Source organism: Bombyx mori, chromosome 14, assembly GCF_030269925.1.
Source record: "Bombyx mori chromosome 14, ASM3026992v2".
NCBI classification, from domain to species: domain Eukaryota; kingdom Metazoa; phylum Arthropoda; class Insecta; order Lepidoptera; family Bombycidae; genus Bombyx; species Bombyx mori.
The window spans coordinates 1,035,311-1,054,571 of NC_085120.1; the positions used below are offsets into that span (position 1 = coordinate 1,035,311).

The 19,261-nt window shown below is 38.1% G+C and overlaps 2 protein-coding genes across 2 annotated transcripts; both read right to left on the reverse strand.

The window, feature by feature from the left end:
- Window positions 1-1,153: 1,153 nt before the first annotated feature.
- Window positions 1,154-7,028, reverse strand: LOC101744924 (carboxypeptidase B). Its single transcript, XM_038015391.2, has 6 exons — window positions 6,753-7,028; window positions 4,888-5,097; window positions 4,392-4,497; window positions 3,275-3,397; window positions 2,273-2,461; window positions 1,154-1,922 (listed from the first exon to the last, which is right to left on the reverse strand). The coding sequence occupies exons 1-6, from the start codon at window positions 6,860-6,862 to the stop codon at window positions 1,326-1,328; spliced, it is 1,335 nt and encodes a 444-aa protein (XP_037871319.1). The 5' UTR covers window positions 6,863-7,028; the 3' UTR covers window positions 1,154-1,325.
- A 6,696-nt stretch (window positions 7,029-13,724) lies between these two features.
- On the reverse strand, window positions 13,725-18,917 carry LOC101745066 (carboxypeptidase B). The gene is made up of 6 exons (XM_004922755.3): window positions 18,757-18,917; window positions 17,866-18,075; window positions 16,232-16,337; window positions 15,522-15,641; window positions 15,249-15,437; window positions 13,725-14,528 (listed from the first exon to the last, which is right to left on the reverse strand). Exons 1-6 carry the CDS (start codon window positions 18,825-18,827, stop codon window positions 13,935-13,937), a joined length of 1,290 nt encoding a protein of 429 aa, XP_004922812.1. The 5' UTR covers window positions 18,828-18,917; the 3' UTR covers window positions 13,725-13,934.
- Window positions 18,918-19,261: the final 344 nt, after the last annotated feature.

Genomic DNA, 19,261 nt, shown 5'->3' on the forward strand with positions numbered 1-19,261 from the left:
TTGTTTGTCTTTGTTAATATTTGTTTATAGTGTAGTCTTGGCGAAATTTGTGATTATAGATGTATAAAATACAATCATAATAGTGTACAAACTTACAATTCCAATTAATTATAGTCGAATTTCGACTACTACGGGACCTCTGGTAATGTATAATGTTCATAGAAAATATCACTACACGAATATTTCATCACTAATTACTCCAGTAATCGGAATATTTAAGTACTTTAAATTATATTATACGTTAAACGATGCTTTCTTGTTACTATAATGTTATTCATTTAACACTGTCACTGGTGGTATGACCTCTTGTGAGTCCGCACGGCTAGGTACCACCACCCTGCCTATTTCTGCCGTGAAGCAGTAATGCGTTTCGGTTTGAAGGGTGGGGCAGCCGTTGTAACTATACTGAGACCTTAGAACTTATCTCAGGCTGGGTGGCGCATTTACGTTGTGGATGTCTATGGGCTTCAGTAACCACTTAACACCAGGTGGGCTGTGAGCTCGTCCACCCATATAAGCAATAAATAAATAAAAAACATAAATTTATCAAAATCGATATTATCTAGAACTCGTTTTATCGCAAAACATTACCTATAAAATCAATCAATTCGACTCAATAAATTGGTTGCTTCACGGAACTCACAACGTGTTTTTTGTTATTGCTTAGAGGGGTGGACGACTGGTGTTAAGTGGTTACTGGAGCCCATAGACATCTACGACGTAAATGCGCCACCCAACTTGAGATATTAGTTTTAAGGTCTCAGTATAGTTACAACGGCTGCCCCGCCCTTCAAACCGAGACGCATTACTGTTTAAGGGAAAAAATAGGCAGGGTGGTGGTACCTACCCGTGCGGACTCACAAGAGGTCCTACCACCAGTAATAGTAATTTAATTACCTGCTTTCTCATGAATTGTGTGCATTAAAATATTCGTTTGCGTTAAAAATTAGCATAATTATTAGGAAGATTTCGCAGTGAATCCGCGCATGTAAACTTGAAGATTCTAATTGGAATCTTCCCGTCTCATTCTTAGTGGAAGTTCGAACGCTGTGCAGGATCAATTTCCAATTCAAAATATTCTATCCGCGTCCGCCATATTCTATTTAGTGTTGGGCTCGTTTATTTTCAGAGTTTGTCGATAAACACAAAGCAATTGCCGGAAACTATTACTTTATTTAAATGACTATTTCTATTTGTTTGAACATTATTAAACCAGGAAAAAAATCTAACAAAAATTAATAAGCATATCGGATATAAAAGAAATATTATTATGATTTGTGATTATCCAGGGCTCGTATATGATGGAAACAAAATAAATAAAAAATCTACTTTTCAGTAGTACGGCTTCTGAAATTCCTGACAGCAAATCGAGCTGCCACTTTGATACCTTGCCATGTCTCGAATCCAGCTTGAGCAATAAATTCAGGCTCCACCAGAAAGCCTTGTAATGTGCCGACAATACCCCTGTAGGATGGCAGTTCATATGTATAGCTTAATGGTATACCCACACTAGTAGCGTAGTCGCTAGACACACCAGAAGCCCTGTAAAGGATTGACGGAATATGACCCACAATGTAATTTCTATTCTGGGGCCATTTGACAGCATCAATGGCCTGTGCCATCTGGACTCCAAGGAAATTGAGCGTCAGTGCATTAGGCGCAAGCTGACCGTTACCATAGCCAAATAAGATCATGCTGCCAAAACTGTGGAGATCAATGTAGACTTCCAAGCGGTTTCTATATTCGTGTAGAATATCACGGATTATCGCGGTCTCTGGTTCGGAGAAAGCATACGGCCCACGGTAATCCTCGGCGCAAGGATTCGAGCTGGACCATATTCCCCAGAAGACGTCGAAATTGCGATTAAGGTCGACGCCGCCCATACAAGCGTGAGGGGCGCGATTTTTGCGCCAGAATCGAAACTAAAATGGAATTTTATTATTAATTACATATATGCCACTACCCTGCCTATTTTTGCCGTGAAGCAGTAATGCGTTTCGGTTTGAAGGATGGGGCAGCCGTTGTAGCTATACTGAGACCTTAGAACTTATATCTCAAGGTGGGTGGCACATTTACGTCGTAGATGTCTATGGGCTCCAGCAACCACTTAACACCAGGGGGTGTAAGCTCATCCACCCATCTAAGCAATAAAAAAAATGCTATCATCAAATGGTATTTTTGTATCTCTAGGTAATTTCATCCAATGGAAAGCAAAATGTGTGATTCATGTCGCAGTATCCATTACTTGACACAAAAACCAAAAATAACTTACTTCTGTATGAGAAATTTCGTATCCGTCAGGGTTGGCAATGGGCAGGATGATCCAGTCAATATCTTGGAGAAGGTCGCTCTCAGTTACATCGATCACCAGTTTCTCAATAGCGTAAAGTGTTCCTGGAAGGGTCACCCATTCTCTCGCGTGAAGAAGAGATTGGAGCATCACTACTGGTTTCCTAGTGTCCTGAAATTATTCGAATTAAACAAGTTAGAGTTTAAATTTAAATTAGATTTAAAAAATATTATATTATATGGCTGGTATGTATGATAAATTGATAAATAAATAGACAAATAAGGTTAAAAATATTAAGAAATTAACACATCCAGGCAAACTTTTCCGCAAACGATCAACTTTTCAAACTTGTTACTCCTGGGACGATAAAATTAAATTTTTAATCAAGAATAATTTTTAATTAATTTTTAAGAAAAAACAATAATAGGCGTGGCCCTAACTGGCATCGAAATATATTAGTGAGAATCGACAAAGTAAAAGACTAAATGAACTCGCACTTCTTGTCACAACCGAATCTATACATTCGTATGCGAAGGTAGATCATTAAAAAAATCCTTCTCCTCCTTCAGTCGACCGCTCATTGCTGAGCATCGTGATACGCCCGCCTGTGACCTTTTTTAGTAATTTGTAGCCACTTTTGTCGGTCTCTGGCACAGTGAAGAGCTTGGCTCAGTGTCATGTCCAGACACTCGGATACTTGGTCACTCCATCTTTTTTGGCTCCGACCTCTGGATCGTCTGAGTCTCTCCAGATTGTCAGAGGGTTTTCTTGCTATATGACCAAAATATTGGAACACTCTATATAGGCATTTGGTGGATAGCCTCTGGTCAACTAAGGTCGGGACATTCTCTTGGGAGATAGTCGTAGTGGTTTCCCCTTGCCTCTAAGCCAGGTTTTTTTGAAGCTTTTTAGTTCTTCTAGGCCCCTGTAGCCTCTCCAAAGTGGGTTTCCCCAATTTTGTGGTCCGATTATTTATTGACTAACCTGAAAATTTGTTGTGGAAATTTTTAGATACTTGATATCCCTGCCTTCGACGCTTTTCCCAGCCGAAACAACGGTGACGGTTTCAGGGTAGCTATTGGCCAAGTCCACTAGATACTGATCAACCTGGTCATAAAGTAATCTGCGTTATTTTCGAGGCTCTGTTAACAAGAGCTAGTAATCACTTTCAGCAATTATTATTCCAGTTTTACTCATAGGAGATTGAATTGAGTTAACTTCTTGAAAATTTGATGAGCAGTATCGTTCAATGAATATACATGAGTGATATTAAGTCAATTTAATAGCACCACAGATGCTTTACTGGTGGTAGGACCTCTTGTGAGTGCGCGCGGGTAGGTACCACCCTGCCTTGTTCTGCCGTGAAGTTATGCCGTTTCGGCTTGAAGGGTGGGGCAGCCGTTGAAACTATACTGACACCTTAGCGCTCATATCTCAAGGTGGATGGCGACAATTACGTTGTAGATGTCTATAGGCTCCGGTAATCACTTAACACCAGTTGGGCTATGAGCTTATCCACCCATCTACGCATTAAAAAATAAATAAGTAAAAATATGCTCAAGAAGCACGATTAGATACTTGGATAATGCATTCTTTTGCTCGCTGGTTTCTGGATATTCTTATTGAAACGCAACATGGGAGCCGGTACGAACATAAAGTTTTAAAAGAGACTGATTAAATATGGTGAAATAGTGACTATTACTTTTGGCATTTAGACATCTGATACAAATATTTTTTAATAATTATAGTTTATCAACATGACATTATAGTATCATTGTAACAATATCGGGACTAATTCTCCACCCTGATCTTTAGTCCCATGGTCCGCGCAATTATAATGGTTTGTTAATTTTTTTAACAAATTACGCATGCTCATCCGACCTAAGTTAGGATTCTCGGTGCTATGGATACATCAAGACAAAGACTAAACAAACTTGATCATCCCACAATGTTTGCCTAATCTAGGAAATGAAATCACGACGGCCGGAGCAAGAAAAAAAAAAAAGAACAAAAAAAAATCGGTCGGTGCGCTAACTACTGCACAACCGAGTCAAAGTTTTTACTCTCCTATCGTCAACCCAAATAAAAGTTCACTACTTACCACGTCATATCTGTGGATAACATCAAACGACAATCCAGGACTAGACTTGGACCTATTGGTTCTAGCTGCAGCAGCTTCTAACAAAGAATCTTCCAAGTCCAATTTCCTGTAATAAAAAACAAAATACGGAACAAATCCCACACAGTCGGCTCTGCAGCAGCGGGATTCCTTTTTTACTGATGGTAGGGCCTCTTGTGAGTCCGCACGGGTAGGTACCACAACCCTGCCTATTTTCTGCTGAGAAGCAGTTATGCGTTTCGGTTTGAAAGGTGGGGCAGCCGTTGTAACTATACTGAGACCTTAGAACTTATATCTCAAGGTGGGTGGCGCATTTACGTTGTAGATGTCTATGGGCTCCAGTAACCACTTAACACCAGGTGGGCTGTGAGCTCGTCCAACCCTCTAAGCAATAAAAATAAATAAAAAACTATAGAGACTGATTGATATCCAAACTTACAAAAGGTAAAACTTACAAATTAATCATACAAAAACTTACTCCTTGATATTTTCTACTAGTAATGTGTATCCAATTCCAGCAACTTTAAGTTCTTCTTCGAACTTTTCTTTCAGGTAATCAGGAACGAGAATCTGCCCTTGCCTCCCTGGATGTGCGTTAATCCAAACATCGATGGCATATTTGGATTGTAATTCTTGGAGGTACTGTGTTTGTTCCACAAAAATCACGTCCACTTGGTACAGGCCATGACTGTTGAAAAACACTTTATTGTACTTAGTCTGGCCATAAATACTGTTACAATTAAAAATAAACAAAATATCTATTGCAAATAACATTTATTACTTTTACAGTGTGTTAGTTTAATACATAAATATAAAACAATTTAAAGTATAAAAAGCTTATTCGAAGTGGTCTCCATTGGCTGCAATACAGTCCTTTAAACGTTGAGGCCATAGAAGTACGCACTCTTTTCATGGGAAAAATTTTCACTGCCAATCGTACGGATTGTTTTAGGGACTCCAAATTATCATGGCGTTTAGAGCAAGCCGTACTCTCTAAAACTGACCATAAATCATAATCCAGCGGATTAAGATCGGGACTAGACGACGGCCAGTCTTCAGCTCTGATGAAGTCCGAAATGTTCGTTTCCAACCAAGACTGCGTAGACCAAGCTTTATGACGTGGCACCGAGTCTTGCTGGAAGGACCATTCTTGATTATTGAACATGGTGTTGTTAAGGAGCTTCACTACCTTCTCAAGAATGGTATCTTGATACACTTGTGCCGATGCTTTGATACCTTTTTCACAAAAGTATGGCTCAGTCACTCCTTCATAGCTAATACCCCACCAAACCAACCCTGAAGTCGGATAGTGCCCACGTTGCACTCTGTCGACTAATTGGGAAGCTTCCTTAGAGCTTTGAGCATAAATACGGTCATTTTGTTTGTTAAAATGTTGCTCAATTGTAAAAATTTTCTCATCCGTAAACAAAACTTTTCTATGACCTCCCTTTGCGTACCGCTTCAGTAGTTGTTTCGATTTTACCACCCTATTCTCTTTTAAATTATCAGTTAAGAAATGACCAGTACGTCTCTTATAGGCTGCAAGTCCTAAGTCATCTTTTAAAATACGCGACATGGTTCTAGGTGCCATCTTCATCTCCCGAAATAAAATCTTTTGCTTTCGGACAGGAGTACGAACACTACGTGGACAACCAGATCTTTTCTGTCACAAACAGAGGAGGTCTCATTGCACCTATTAATGACCCGGTACACAAACATTTCACTAATACCAAGCGTATGGAGAGTTTTAAAAATTGCGTTTGGCTCCATACCTACTTTGTGTAATGCAATCACAGCGATTCGGTTCTCTTTATCACCCCACTCCATTTTAATATCGCAAAATATTGTACAATGTATTGGCGCCAAAATGAGAAAACTCAATGAGCAACCATATAAAAATAACAAATTCCAAATTCAAATGTAATATTTTGTTTATTTTTAATTGTAACAGTATTTATAGCCAGACTAAGTATATTATGATAAATATTTTAAGAGATTGCAAAATTAAAAAGGGGTTTTTACTTTTACCCTTTGTCGATTAGTTCTTTTTATAACTTCAAAATAACTATTTATATTTTAATAGACCATAACTGTTGATTTATAATGTTTGTTGTAAGTTTGTAAGTAAATTGGTATAAAAGTGATGTGTGTAGCATAAAATTATGGGCGCAAACCGCCATTATTGGCAAATAATTAAACCGAAACGCATTACTGCTTCACGGCAGAAATAGGCAGGGCGGTGATACCTACCCGTGCGAATTCACAAGAGGTCCTGCCACCAATAAGAAGGCTTTGAACCGTGATTTAAAAGTAGCAATGAATGTCGCTCAATAAAAATCTTACCCTTCATAAAATTCGTGCTTCGCAAATACGTAATTAAATATTAGACACAAAATCAAACCGAAACCTCTCATTATAGTCAGACCTTTTCTAATCGCGTTCACGAAATACATAAGTTTTCAATCTATTTATTAGTTAATAAACATAGCCTTGAGGATATTATCATACGATAAAGGGATTTAATAACTGATGTATTTTAATTTTCATGATATAATTAGGCAATTTCTATTGTTTCATTACTACATCACCATGATAAGTTTGATTGCATTTTTAAAAACTAATTAGTGATATTTAATTATTTTTGTTATCTAAGATACATTTACAATATGGGGTTTTACCGTTATATCGCGATAAAACTAAAGATCCAGTCCGCCTGATAAAAGGTGATAATTGTGGCTATTGGACATCAGCAACATTACAAGCACTGTAGCCATGTAGCATGAAATACTCAAAAAATTTCTTAAAATCTATTAATATCAATAAATACGAAAGATAGTACGTATATCGGTATATCCCAAGTAATAATATAATGTAGAGGAAACGAAATCAAATTTATCAATCAAACAGACAGACAGACAGACGATTTATGAATACAGATTGGAGATGTCTATGGGCTCCGGAACCACATAACAACATGTGGACTGTGAGCTCGTCCACCCATCTATGCAATAAAAAATTAAATAAAAAATCTAGTAAATACTGAAATCATTTATTTTAGAGATAAAATTATTAATATATTATACGTCAAATTTAAACGAATAAAAACGTAACTAAATTTGAATATAAGTGCGTGGATCAACGATATATATTAACTTATTACTACATAAGTCGTCGTGGCCTAAAGGATAAGACGTCCGGTGCATTCGTATCGAGCGATGCACTGGTGTTCGAATCTCGCTGGCGGGTACCAATTTTTCTAATGAAATACGTACTCAACAAATGTTCACGATTGACTTCCACGGTGACGGAATAACATCGTGCAATAAAAATCAAACCCGCAAAATTATAATTTGCGTAATTACTGGTGGTAGGACCTCTTGTGAGTCCGCACGGGTAGGTACCACCGCCCCGCCTATTTCTGCCGTGAAGCAGTAATGCGTTTCGGTTTGAAGGGTGGGGCAGCCGTTGTGACTATATTGAGACCTTAGAACTATATCTCAAGGTGCGTGGCGCATTTACGTTGTAGATGTCTATGGGCTCCAGTAACCACTTAACACCAGGTGGGCTGTGAGCTCGTCCACACATCTAAGCAATAAAAAATAAAAAATAAAAAAAAACATAAATAGCACGAATTGGGAGGGCTTGATAGTATTGCTTCTAGAAATATATCAGTACCATCATATAAGGCTAAAGCATGGGTAAATCATGAATCGAAAATACGAACCTCTCGATAATTATTTTTTTATTTATTTATTACACTTCATGTAAAATTTACATTGGCGGACTTAATGCCTAAGGCATTCTCTACCAGTCAACCAAAGGTAGTGCAGAGTAAATAGTGGTAGGTGCAATGAAATTTATATTAGGCTACGAATACATACAAAAAAAGTATATCTACATATATACAAAATCAAATATACATATACATACATACATATATGTGGGAATATTTAGGTGTAACCATTGGCCACACCGACCTGACAGATGACAGATGGTGCATGAAGTATAAGTGACAGATTGATTAAGACGAAATAAGAAAAGACGTATATTTTTGTGAACTGATGATTAAATAAAATTTAACAAATTCGCTAATTTCATTGTGCACCGCGATCCCACAAAACTTTGGGGGCTCGTCCGGGATCGAAATCGACATCAAGATCGGTGATCAGTGTACAAAAGTTGCGAACAAAGACTACGCACACGGGAAAAAGTGAGGGTATTTTCACATTTCAAATTTCACGTGAAGACGTTTACAAAGAATTCTATTGATAGTAAAATGCCTCGGAAGGGTGCTAAAGAAGACGAAGAATGCTTTGCTGAACCTGCTCCACAAATTTCCTTCTGCGAATTAGAAAAATCTATGACTGCATTTTCTGGTGACGATGCATACGGCGTGGATATATTTATAAAGGATTTTGAAGATATCGCTAATCTCATGCAATGGACGGGTATTGAAAAACTGATCTACGCAAAAAGGCTTTTGAAGGGGACAGCAAAATTGTTCCTGAGATCTTTGACTGGTACGACTACATGGGAACTTTTGAAAACGGGATTAAAAGAGGAATTTGGACTACATCTGAATAGCGCAGCCATTCACAAGACCATATCAAATAGGAAGATGAAACCAGGTGAAACCTACCAACAATATTTTTTGCAACTCAAAGAACTAGCAGTACTCGGAAATATTGAAGATGACGCCCTAATGGAATACATCATTGATGGCATCCCTGACAATGAAATGAATAAAACTATACTATATGGAGCTTCCAACATCAAAGAATTTAGGAAAAAACTTGATTTATATGCTGAAATAAAGAAGAAATGTCGAACGTCAAACAAAGCTTATAATCAATCAACAACATCCAAGCCTACAACATCTGGATGGAAGAAACCATTACCTAAGAAGAGATGTTTCAACTGCGGAGACCTAGATCATGAATCTTCAGGCTGCTCTAAAGGAATAAAGTGCTTCCGTTGTAATGACTTTGGACATAAGTCAACTGACTGTCCCAAAAATATAAAGAAGACTCTAGAAATAAAATGTAACAAGAAGAATGATAGCCAAGCACCCTACAAAGAAGTTATGATCAATAATGTTATGGTAAAATCACTTATTGACACTGGCAGTGATGTGAACCTAATGAATGAATCTACATTTACTCAAATACATGGCGACACGTGTAACTACCATCCTGATTTAGTACAAAGCTTGACAGGCATTGGTGACTGTGAGGTACATACAAGAGGCTCATGTACTCCAAGAATTGAGATTGATGGTTGCCAATGTGAAGCAACGTTCTATATCATCGAAGATGACAAAATACCAGTTGATGTAATAATAGGGAACCCAATATTACAGGACATAGAACTCAGTTTTAAGTCTGGTGTTATTTCTGCTAAAAGAATTTTACAACTCACAATGTTAGAGGATCAGGCTGAGGAACCAATGATTATAGGAAATTTCAAATATAAAGATCAGATTGAGAAAATACTGACAGAATATGACCCTGGAAAATGTTGTAAAGAATCCAAAGTTGAATTAAAGGTATTAGAAAAAGAACATTATGATGACTTTATGATTGAAGCTGGAATATTATGGAAAATAAAAGATGGAAAAAAATTAATGGTGGTACCTAAGAAAATGCAAAATGAAATTATTAGAAAAAATCATGACAAGGGACATTTTGGATTAATTAAAACAGAAGAGTTGATTTCCAGAAACTATTACTTTGAAAACATGAAAGATAAGATCAAATCAGTATTAGAACACTGCATAGAGTGTATTTTAATTTCACATAAAAAGGGAAAATCCGTAGGTTTTCTGCATGCCATAGACAAAGGAGACATACCACTATCTACTTACTATATTGACCATTTGGGACCGTTGACATCAACAAATAAGAATTACAAGTACATATTCACAGTTGTATGTGATGTGTGTGTTGTATATGATGAAACCTTGGGTTGCTGATGCTGTCGAGTACGAATCATCTGGGACAGACGACTGAGCAGGACGGCCGTGTGGGAATATTTAGGTGTAACCATTGGCCACACCGACCTGACAGATGACAGATGGTGCATGAAGTATAAGTGACAGATTGATTAAGACGAAATAAGAAAAGACGTATATTTTTGTGAACTGATGATTAAATAAAATTTAACAAATTCGCTAATTTCATTGTGCACCGCGATCCCACATATATACATACATACATACATATAATAGTTTATACAGTATTAAAAGGAATATATTAATAAATAATAATTACTTATATATTATTATGTCGTGGATAACGACTTTTAGTAATATTAAGACGGTGGTTTTGATTATTATTTTAAATGATGAAATGTTGTTTTGATAAATATCACAAAATGAAGGGTAGACTCCGTAACGCCACAGTATAAAATGGCGGTACGTGGATAGGGTCGTGGCATTCGTGTCAGACAGTGATTCCGTCCGTCTCAGCAGTGAGTCTCTGACAGTCAGTCAGTCAGTCAGTCAGTCAGTCAGTCAGTCGGTCTGTCGGTATGTGCAACGAAACTGTCGGTTTATCCTGTCATTGTGAAAGTTGTGTGTGTTGAGTTTCAATAATTATTATTCAAAAGGTTTGATTGACTTTTTATAAACTGAGTTCATCCAAATACGAGTGATGACGGAACCTACCGCTCAGCCATCCCTGACGTGTGCTGACATATATATTAATGATATAGTTCAAATTACTTTTAAATTTTTTTTTCGCATTTAGCAATAAATTATATCATTATTCTTTTTTATGTAATAAACGTGAAATAAAAAGGTATAATTCGTTTTGGGAGATACCGATAATGGGGAGATCTTCCACAATACAAGTTTTTTTTTTTTTTGCCATTGTAGGCAGACGAGCACACGGCCCACCTGACGATGAGTGGTTACGGTCGCCCATGGACTTCATCAATGTCAGGAGAGCCAAACCACTGCCTACCATAAAGTTCTTCTCCGCAAGCCTTGTTTGAAGAAGGACATGTCATAGTGCTCGGAAAACACCGTGGAGGGGAGCTCATTCCAAAGCCGGATGGTACGTGGCAAAAAAGATCTTTGGAAACGCACTGTCGATGAACACATCGGTTCCAGATAATATGCACGAACTCTGCTCCGATGGCGGGAGGTGCGATGATAAAAAGGAGATGAGGGGATCATCTCGAATAATTCCTCAGTAAAATTGCTCTGTAGACAGACGGTTCAAATGTTGTTTTTCGAAACTTTTATTTCTGTAAGTTTATCTTGATAATGTCGCTGGTGAGATTCAGGCATCCGTCAAATATATTTTTGTTCTACCATGACTAGGTACTCCAACAATATTTTTAATTACAAGTATGACTACGGGTCGTAAAAGCCAAAGAAAATGTTATGTTTTAATGGTAGAATGTGGTTTTGATATAATATTACAACATATAGGTGATTAGCCTTAAGAATCATACTTTACTTTGAGTAAACTAAAATATGATAATTCATATCTGATTATTGGAATCGTCTGAGATAACGAATCAGTCTTAGAAATGAGATCAGGCGAAGATGGAGACGGAAGGTGAGAATATGATACAACTGAAATCTGAATCTTGAATAGTTACTGTAGTTACTGTATAGTGTATAGGTAAACGAAGTAATGTCTGTCCTGGTGCTAAGTGGACTTTTTTTTTTGCTGCAGCATAGCGTCTGGCCCCTAAGTGGGGCAATGTAACACCCTCTTTTAAATGGAGAGAAGACTGACGCTCCCAACTGGAGTGCGGACCCCTGAGGGGGCACCCGCCAGACAGACTAGAGGCATGTGCGAAGAGGCTGGTGAAACCCAGCTACAAGGGGGACTCTCATAGGTCCTCACCTGCCTTACAGCCGATGAGGATCTTTAACTCCGAACGATCTTTGGGGGTACCAAAAGCTCCCGTGACAACGCCTTTCAATCAGGTGGTCTGGCGTGCAGCGGGGTAATGTTGTGGAGATGCTCATGGGGGCCGTTTTCGGCTTATTCGTACATGTTACGGGTGAGCCTAATCACGAACTGCCTGAGCGACTCTACACCTACCGACGATAACGTCATTTCTGACGTACCGCCCGGCCCCGACGATATTACGGAGGGCAAGATTCTGCTGGGCCTGCAGCTTAGATCGCTGAGACGCAGACAACAGCTGGTACCGGGCCGCAGCAGCGTATATGAGGCGGGAACAGACGTATGTCTGGTAAATGGCGAGCTTAATCCTGGTCGGGAGCCCGGATGCCAACACCGGCCGCAACATGCACCTGGCTGCGCTCGCCGATCCGATAATTCGGTTAGCGTGCGCCGCCATGCTCAACGCGCGAACAACGTCACACCCGAGGTACCGGACCTTTGGCTTAAATTTCGGTAATCATGTTAACTCTTTCATCCTTTTATGCAATAACTAAATCAATAACCTAAACTTCTCAAAGCATTATATAAAAGTGACATTCAACTTTTTGTCTGACTAAAGTACGGCTTACACAATGTCCAACTTTGAGAATATCAATAAATAAATATAATACCTAAACTTTTGTATAAAATAAACTTAAAACAAACAAATGAATCCGTCCGACGGGGGACACATCAAAGGTAAAATAAAATTGTTTTATTTATTTAATTCCGAGCATTTTCATATATCTACCTTTTAAACCTTCCCTGGACTTCCACGAATAATTCAAGACCAAAATTAGCCAAATCGGTCCAGCCGTTCTCGAGTTTTAGCGAGACTAACGAACAGCAATTCATTTTTATATAAATAGATTTATTCGTAATTATACTTTTTTTTGAGAAGCGCGCAGTTTTCTGTAACTCTACAACGAGAGGCATCGTTTGCGTATAGGCTATAACCCATATATATACAGGGTGGCCCACAAAGGGTGGTATATTATGTCGAAAACTGTAAATAATGGATACGACAAAACAAAAATATTTCCAAGTAGTAATTAGTCTTGAAAATAAAGAGTAGTTGAGCATAACGAACACACAGGGGCACAGCCAAGCCGCGGTCTACTGTAGCTAACCTGATGCCACCATTCCGACAGAATTACGATAGCGGAACACTTTTTTATTTTTATTGTCTTGATGGGTGGACGGTTTCACAGCCCACCTGGTGTTAAGTGGTTACCGGAGCCCATAGGCATCTATAACGTAAATGCGCCACTTTAGATATAAGTTCTAAGGTCTCAGTATAGTTACAGGGTTCAAAGTATTGGTATACCTAAATAATTAATTTAATTACCAACGTAATTTGTCCACTATTTTAGATTGTTTTATTAATATAAAGAAATAAATGAAACGATTGTTTAACCTCTAAAGTAATTTTTATTATGTCTACGACTTTAAAAAAACTAAGAAAAACTATAACCATTTATGTTTCTTTATTCTCAACTCAAAACATCATCGTCATAATGTGTTTGTTTCCCGAATTATGGAAAGATAAACAAACAAGATTATTGTAATGATTCAATATAAATAATTGAAACACAAATTAAGTATTTTCTATGAAGTTTACTTATTGTCCAGCGCGTCTGTTGAAGTTTCTCGCAGCGAATCTGGCTCCAACTTTGATGGCTTCCCAGGTCTCGAAGCCAGCCTGGAGAATGAAGTCGGGCTCGACCAGGAATCCTTGTACTGTACTCGTGATTCCTCTGTATGAGGGCAATTCAAATGTGTAGCTGAATGGAACGCCAGTGACCATGGCGTAGTCGCTTGACCCACCGGAAGCCATGTAAAGAACCATGGCAACATTGCCGACAATGTAGTTTCTATTCTGAGGCCATTTCACAGCATCGATAGCCTGGGCCATTTGTACTCCGAGATAATTGACGGCCAACGCATTAGGAGGAAGCTGTCTGTTGCCGTAACCATATAAGACCATGCTGCCAAAACTGTGGATGTCAATATACAACTCCAATCTGTTCCTGTGCGCATGCAGAATGTCACGGACGATGGCGGACTCGGGTTCGGAGAAAGCACGGCGCCCATGGAAGGTGTCAGAGCAGGGGTTGGTGCTGGACGCGGTTCCCCAGAATATGTCAAAGTTACGATTCAAATCGACCCCCATGCAAAAGGAGTTGCGGGCGCGGTTTTTGCGCCAGAAGCGTGCCTATAAAAGAAATGTAATAAAATTACTTTCGATAATAAATTCCTTTTTAATACGCTTCTATTAGCTTCAGACGTGTATGCATGTTTGTAACGGAATCTTTGAACATGATTTTGAACCCCTTCAAAACGAAATGAAATTTGGTATACTTATTAAGGACCGATGACAAGTCAATATTAAAAAAAAATATTGAAAAAATTTAAATTCAACTAAAAAATTAAAAATAAATAATAGTTTAAAATACTAAAAAAATAGGCTCTTATAGAAAATCCAACTAAAAAATAGAATATAAATTTTAATAAATTTGAATTAAAAATAGTGTAAGAAAAAAATATTTTATTGTAAAAAGCGTGGGGTGCATGGTATCAGTAGTTATAAATATTTTATGAACAGATATAAGTAAAGGGTTATTTTGATAATATCCTAAAAAGCACCCCATGTCTTTTTTACAATAAAATCATTTTTTCTTACACTATTTTTAATTCAAATTTATTAAAATTTACTTTCTATTTTTTAGTTGGATTTTCTATAAAAGCGTATTTTTTTAGTTTTTTTAAACTATTATATATTTATTACAGATTCCTGTACGAATTAGTGTAAAGGCAACAAAAAATATAACTCTATTTATGATTAGCATTAACTAGGTACCAGTTGAAATGGAAGAGAAATCGATGTTTAAAGTCACTAACTTCATTATTATCTCGATCATAAAGAACAACTTACACTAGTATGAGAATGTTCGTATCCATCAGGGTTGGCGATTGGCAAGATGATCCAGTCGATATCGTTAACTAGATCCCTTTCAGTGACGTCGATAACCAACTTCTCAATAGCATAGAGCGTTGCTGGAAGTGTTACCCATTCTCTGGCGTGCAGAAGAGACTGGAGCATTACTACCGGTTTTCTGGTGTCCTAAAAGTATTTTAGAAGCAAATGAAATTCGAATTACAAATAACATTATTATGACCATTTTGTTCTATATCTAATTTAACTAACCTGAAAATTTGTCGTGGAAATCGTAATGTACTTAATATCTCTGCCTTCAACACTCCTGCCTGCTGAGAAGACGCGAACATTGGGATAGGTGTTGGCCAAGTCCACAAGATACCGGTCGACCTGCGATCATTAAGTGGACATTACTAAACTATTACTCTCTCTACTCTATAAAAAAAAAAGATCTGTGGTGTCGTAGGACACCGGATAGGAACGAAGTTCCTTATTATAAAAATATTAATTTTAAGTTTTATCGAGGTATAAAGAAAATAATCATTCGGGTATACATGTTTTATTATGATTTTATTATTGATAAAATAAAGATATTCCAAAACAAGTTAATATACACTAAAAACAATAATCATCGAAATCGGTTGGCGTGCTATTGAGTTATTGAGTTATTTATCTATTTGTCGCGCACGTACTTAATGCAAATTTAAGGCTTATATGGTTTTCTCATGGATACCATTATCAGAACTGGACTAAATTGAAATGAGACCACACGGAAAGCGTCAGCTTTCTAATAAAAAAAGAATCATCAAAATGGATTCACCTAGTCAAAAGTTATTAGGTAACAAACATAAAATCTTACGTTACGGACGTTTTTTCACGGTTAGGGTACCCCTCCGCATCGTCCCATAAGGAACTTCGTTCCAAAAACGTTACAAAAATTTTCAATCAGCGTGTTGCTGTTCATATAAAAACCTACTCACCACTGCGTATCTGTGGATAACGTCGAAGGACAGTCCGGGGAGAGATCTGGATCTATTGCTACGAGCAGCAGCAACTTCTAACAATGAATCTTCTAAGTCTAATTTCCTGGAAGATAAGATCTTGACTTAATATAAATCTTCCTTAATCAGTTTACACATCTAAGTTTTACACGTCTATGCCCACAGTTGGCCACTATTGGATATAGGTCTAAACTACACCACCGAGACCAGTTTTCGGCTCTCTCATTGGTTTCCTTTAGTCGACCATTCGTAAATTATCTCTCCACCTGGCCAGGGAACGCCCCCCACTAAATTTGTCGGTGCGTGGCCTTCATTCAAGAAGCCATCAGTTCCAGCGATCGTCGGTTCTACATATTTGTCTAATCTACTGCCATTAAGTTTGCCAACTCTATGAACTATGTCCATGACTTTAGTTCTCTGTCAAATTACTACATTACAGATTTTATTCTTCAGAGAAAATCCAAACAAAGCTCATTCCATAGGACTTTGAGCGACCTTAAAATAATAAACTAGCAGCACCGTAAGAGTCCAATCATCACCATTAAGTTTGAAAACTTTTGTATTCAAGCACTGTGGAATGGGGTGGATAAGACTCTTCGTTGTTTGCCAAACATTGCCCAGTCCCGCTAAATCCCCTTTCTAGCTCTCCTTTAAATTATTTTACCCAACAAAAAGCTCTGCCCAAACTAGTCATATACTTGAACAATTTCAGCTTCTACATATTTCGTATATAATAATATACTAATTGAAAGCCTTACACCCAAAACTTTACTCGGCTTAATCAATCAATTATTATTTGAATTGATGTGTAAACGCTGGTGATGTCTTATGTTATTATAAATTATAATTTGCGTATTTACTAGTGGTAGGACCTCTTGTGAGTCAGCGCGGGTGGGTACCACCACCCTGCCTATTTCTGCCGTGAAGCAGTAATGCGTTTCGGTTTGAAAGGTGGGGCAGCCTTTGTAACTATACGTGAGACCTTAGAACTTATATAGCACCTCATTTCGGATCCTCCCGATCCACTAACGGTGCTTTTAGGTAACTCAAGCACCGGTCACCGTTCTCGTCGAACCAGTCGCTTGCGACGAAGGGCTCGACGAGTAAGTTAACCCTCAGACACAGCCCACTGAGTTTCTCGCCGGATCTTCTCAGTGGGTCGCGTTTCCGATCCGGTGGTAGATTCTGCGAAGCACGGCTCTTGCTAGGGTTCGTGTTAGCAACGTCCTCAGGTTTGAGCCCCGTGAGATAAGCTAAGTTAAGGTTCCGCTGAAGTAGCCTCTCAAGGCTATCAGCTTAGGTAGAACAAAAAAAAAAAGAAAAAAAAGTAGGTGGATGATAATTAAGATGAATATATGAGGGTTCAAAGCATACAAAGTAGGTATATCTTGTAAATTCTAGAGGAGTCGTAGAAAATACGATGTCGGTGGTACTATGAACAAATTGAGGATCTTAGAAGAAGGAAACAGATTTCACCCATATATAACTAGTTTGGAAACAAAAGCTGCTAATTGTGTCATAACTAATTCTACGCGGCTACAAAGAACTTTTCTTTTAATTATCGACGCGCTCGAAAAGTTCGCATCCAAAAGTTTAACTTCAACGTAACTTACTCTTTAATGTTCTCCACTTCCAAAGAATAAGTAATTCCCGCAGCAGCAAGCTCTTCTTGGAACTGTTCCTTCAGGTGACCTGGAACGAGGATCTGTCCCGGTCTACCAGGGTAGGCGTAAACCCAGACATCCAGGTTGTATCTGGTCTGAATCTCTTCAAGAAGTTGGGTTTGCTCGACGAATTCCACGTTGACTTGGTAAAGACCATGGCTGCGAACGGAAGTTTTTTTAACAAATATCTAATTAAAAAAAAGCTAAAGACATTTGTCTCGAGAATTCGTTAATCTGACCCCCCAAAACTTAAGTGTGTTTAGTACTAGTTTAGTAATTAAAAGTTAACCTCAAAGAATTTACAGTTATTTAGTCAGTTCAAGATAACATAGCATCGCTGTCTCTATGAGCGACTGGTACTACTTATCATCAAGTGGACCGTATGCTCGTCTACCTACAAAGACAAAAGGCAAAAGGATGAAGAAAAAAATAAAATACCTAAAGATAAAGATTAAATTATAGACACATTGTAGAGCCCACTGAGTTTCTCGCCGGATCTTCTCAGTGGGTCGCGATTCCGATCCGGTGGTAGATTCAGCGAAGCACTGCTAGGGCTAGTGTTTGTAAACTCTCTTAAGTTGAGCCCGTGAGCTCAGCTACCCGACTGGGCGGAAGGGAACAAACATAATAATATTATATTAGAGGGGAAATTGACAGGATATTCGATACTATCTTAAGTTACGTTATCGTAATAATATGATGACAAAGTACAGACAATCGAAACTTTATTGATGGATATTACATCGTATCGTTCAATATTAGACGGACAGATTAATTGTCTGCAATCGCACGATATTTACTTGCGCCGATTTTAACAGTATAGATTATATTTAACCTCACCCATCATATAATTCGTGTTTCGCAAAAGCGAAATGAAACACGACGCATAAGATCAGGCTGAATTGTTTCATGATGGCGGCGGAATCACGCCTGCCCGGATCACGTTTAACAAATACTTTACTACCGGGTCTATTTATTAATTATTATTGATGTCCTTAATGACTTTTATCTCAATGATAAAAGAATATTAATTAAAAATTAACGAATAAGTGTGAGCTGCACGACTCCGACGGGAGTTCCGTAGTTTGAGTGATTTGCGCGTAAATTTTTTTATTTTTTTATTGCATAGATGTGTAGACAAGCTCAAAGCCCACCTGGTGTTAATTGGTTACCGGAGCCCATAGACATATACAACGTAAGTGCCGCCACCCACCTAGAGATATGAGTTCTAAGGTCTCAGTATAGTTACAACGGCTGCCGCACCCTTCAAACCGAAACGCATTACTGCTTCACGGCTGAAATAGGCAGAGTGGTGGTACCTACCTGTGCGGACTTACAAGAGGTC

What these genes read in the sequence shown, in the direction of transcription:
- LOC101744924 (XM_038015391.2), bottom strand. Translation starts at nt 6,862, where the DNA reads ATGTATTTCGTGAACGCGATTAGAAAAGGTCTGACTATAATGAGAGGT. An exon ending in AAGCACGAATTTTATGAAGG is followed by an intron (nt 5,098 to 6,752) that starts GTAAGATTTTTA and finishes GTTTTTCAACAG; the next exon opens with TCATGGCCTGTACCAAGTGG. An exon ending in ACGAAATTTCTCATACAGAA is followed by an intron (nt 1,923 to 2,272) that starts GTAAGTTATTTT and finishes ATTCCATTTTAG; the next exon opens with TTTCGATTCTGGCGCAAAAA.
- LOC101745066 (XM_004922755.3), bottom strand. Translation starts at nt 18,827, where the DNA reads ATGAAACAATTCAGCCTGATCTTATGCGTCGTGTTTCATTTCGCTTTT. An exon ending in GAAGTGGAGAACATTAAAGA is followed by an intron (nt 16,338 to 17,865) that starts GTAAGTTACGTT and finishes CTTATCTTCCAG; the next exon opens with GAAATTAGACTTAGAAGATT. An exon ending in TTTCCACGACAAATTTTCAG is followed by an intron (nt 15,438 to 15,521) that starts GTTAGTTAAATT and finishes AAATACTTTTAG; the next exon opens with GACACCAGAAAACCGGTAGT.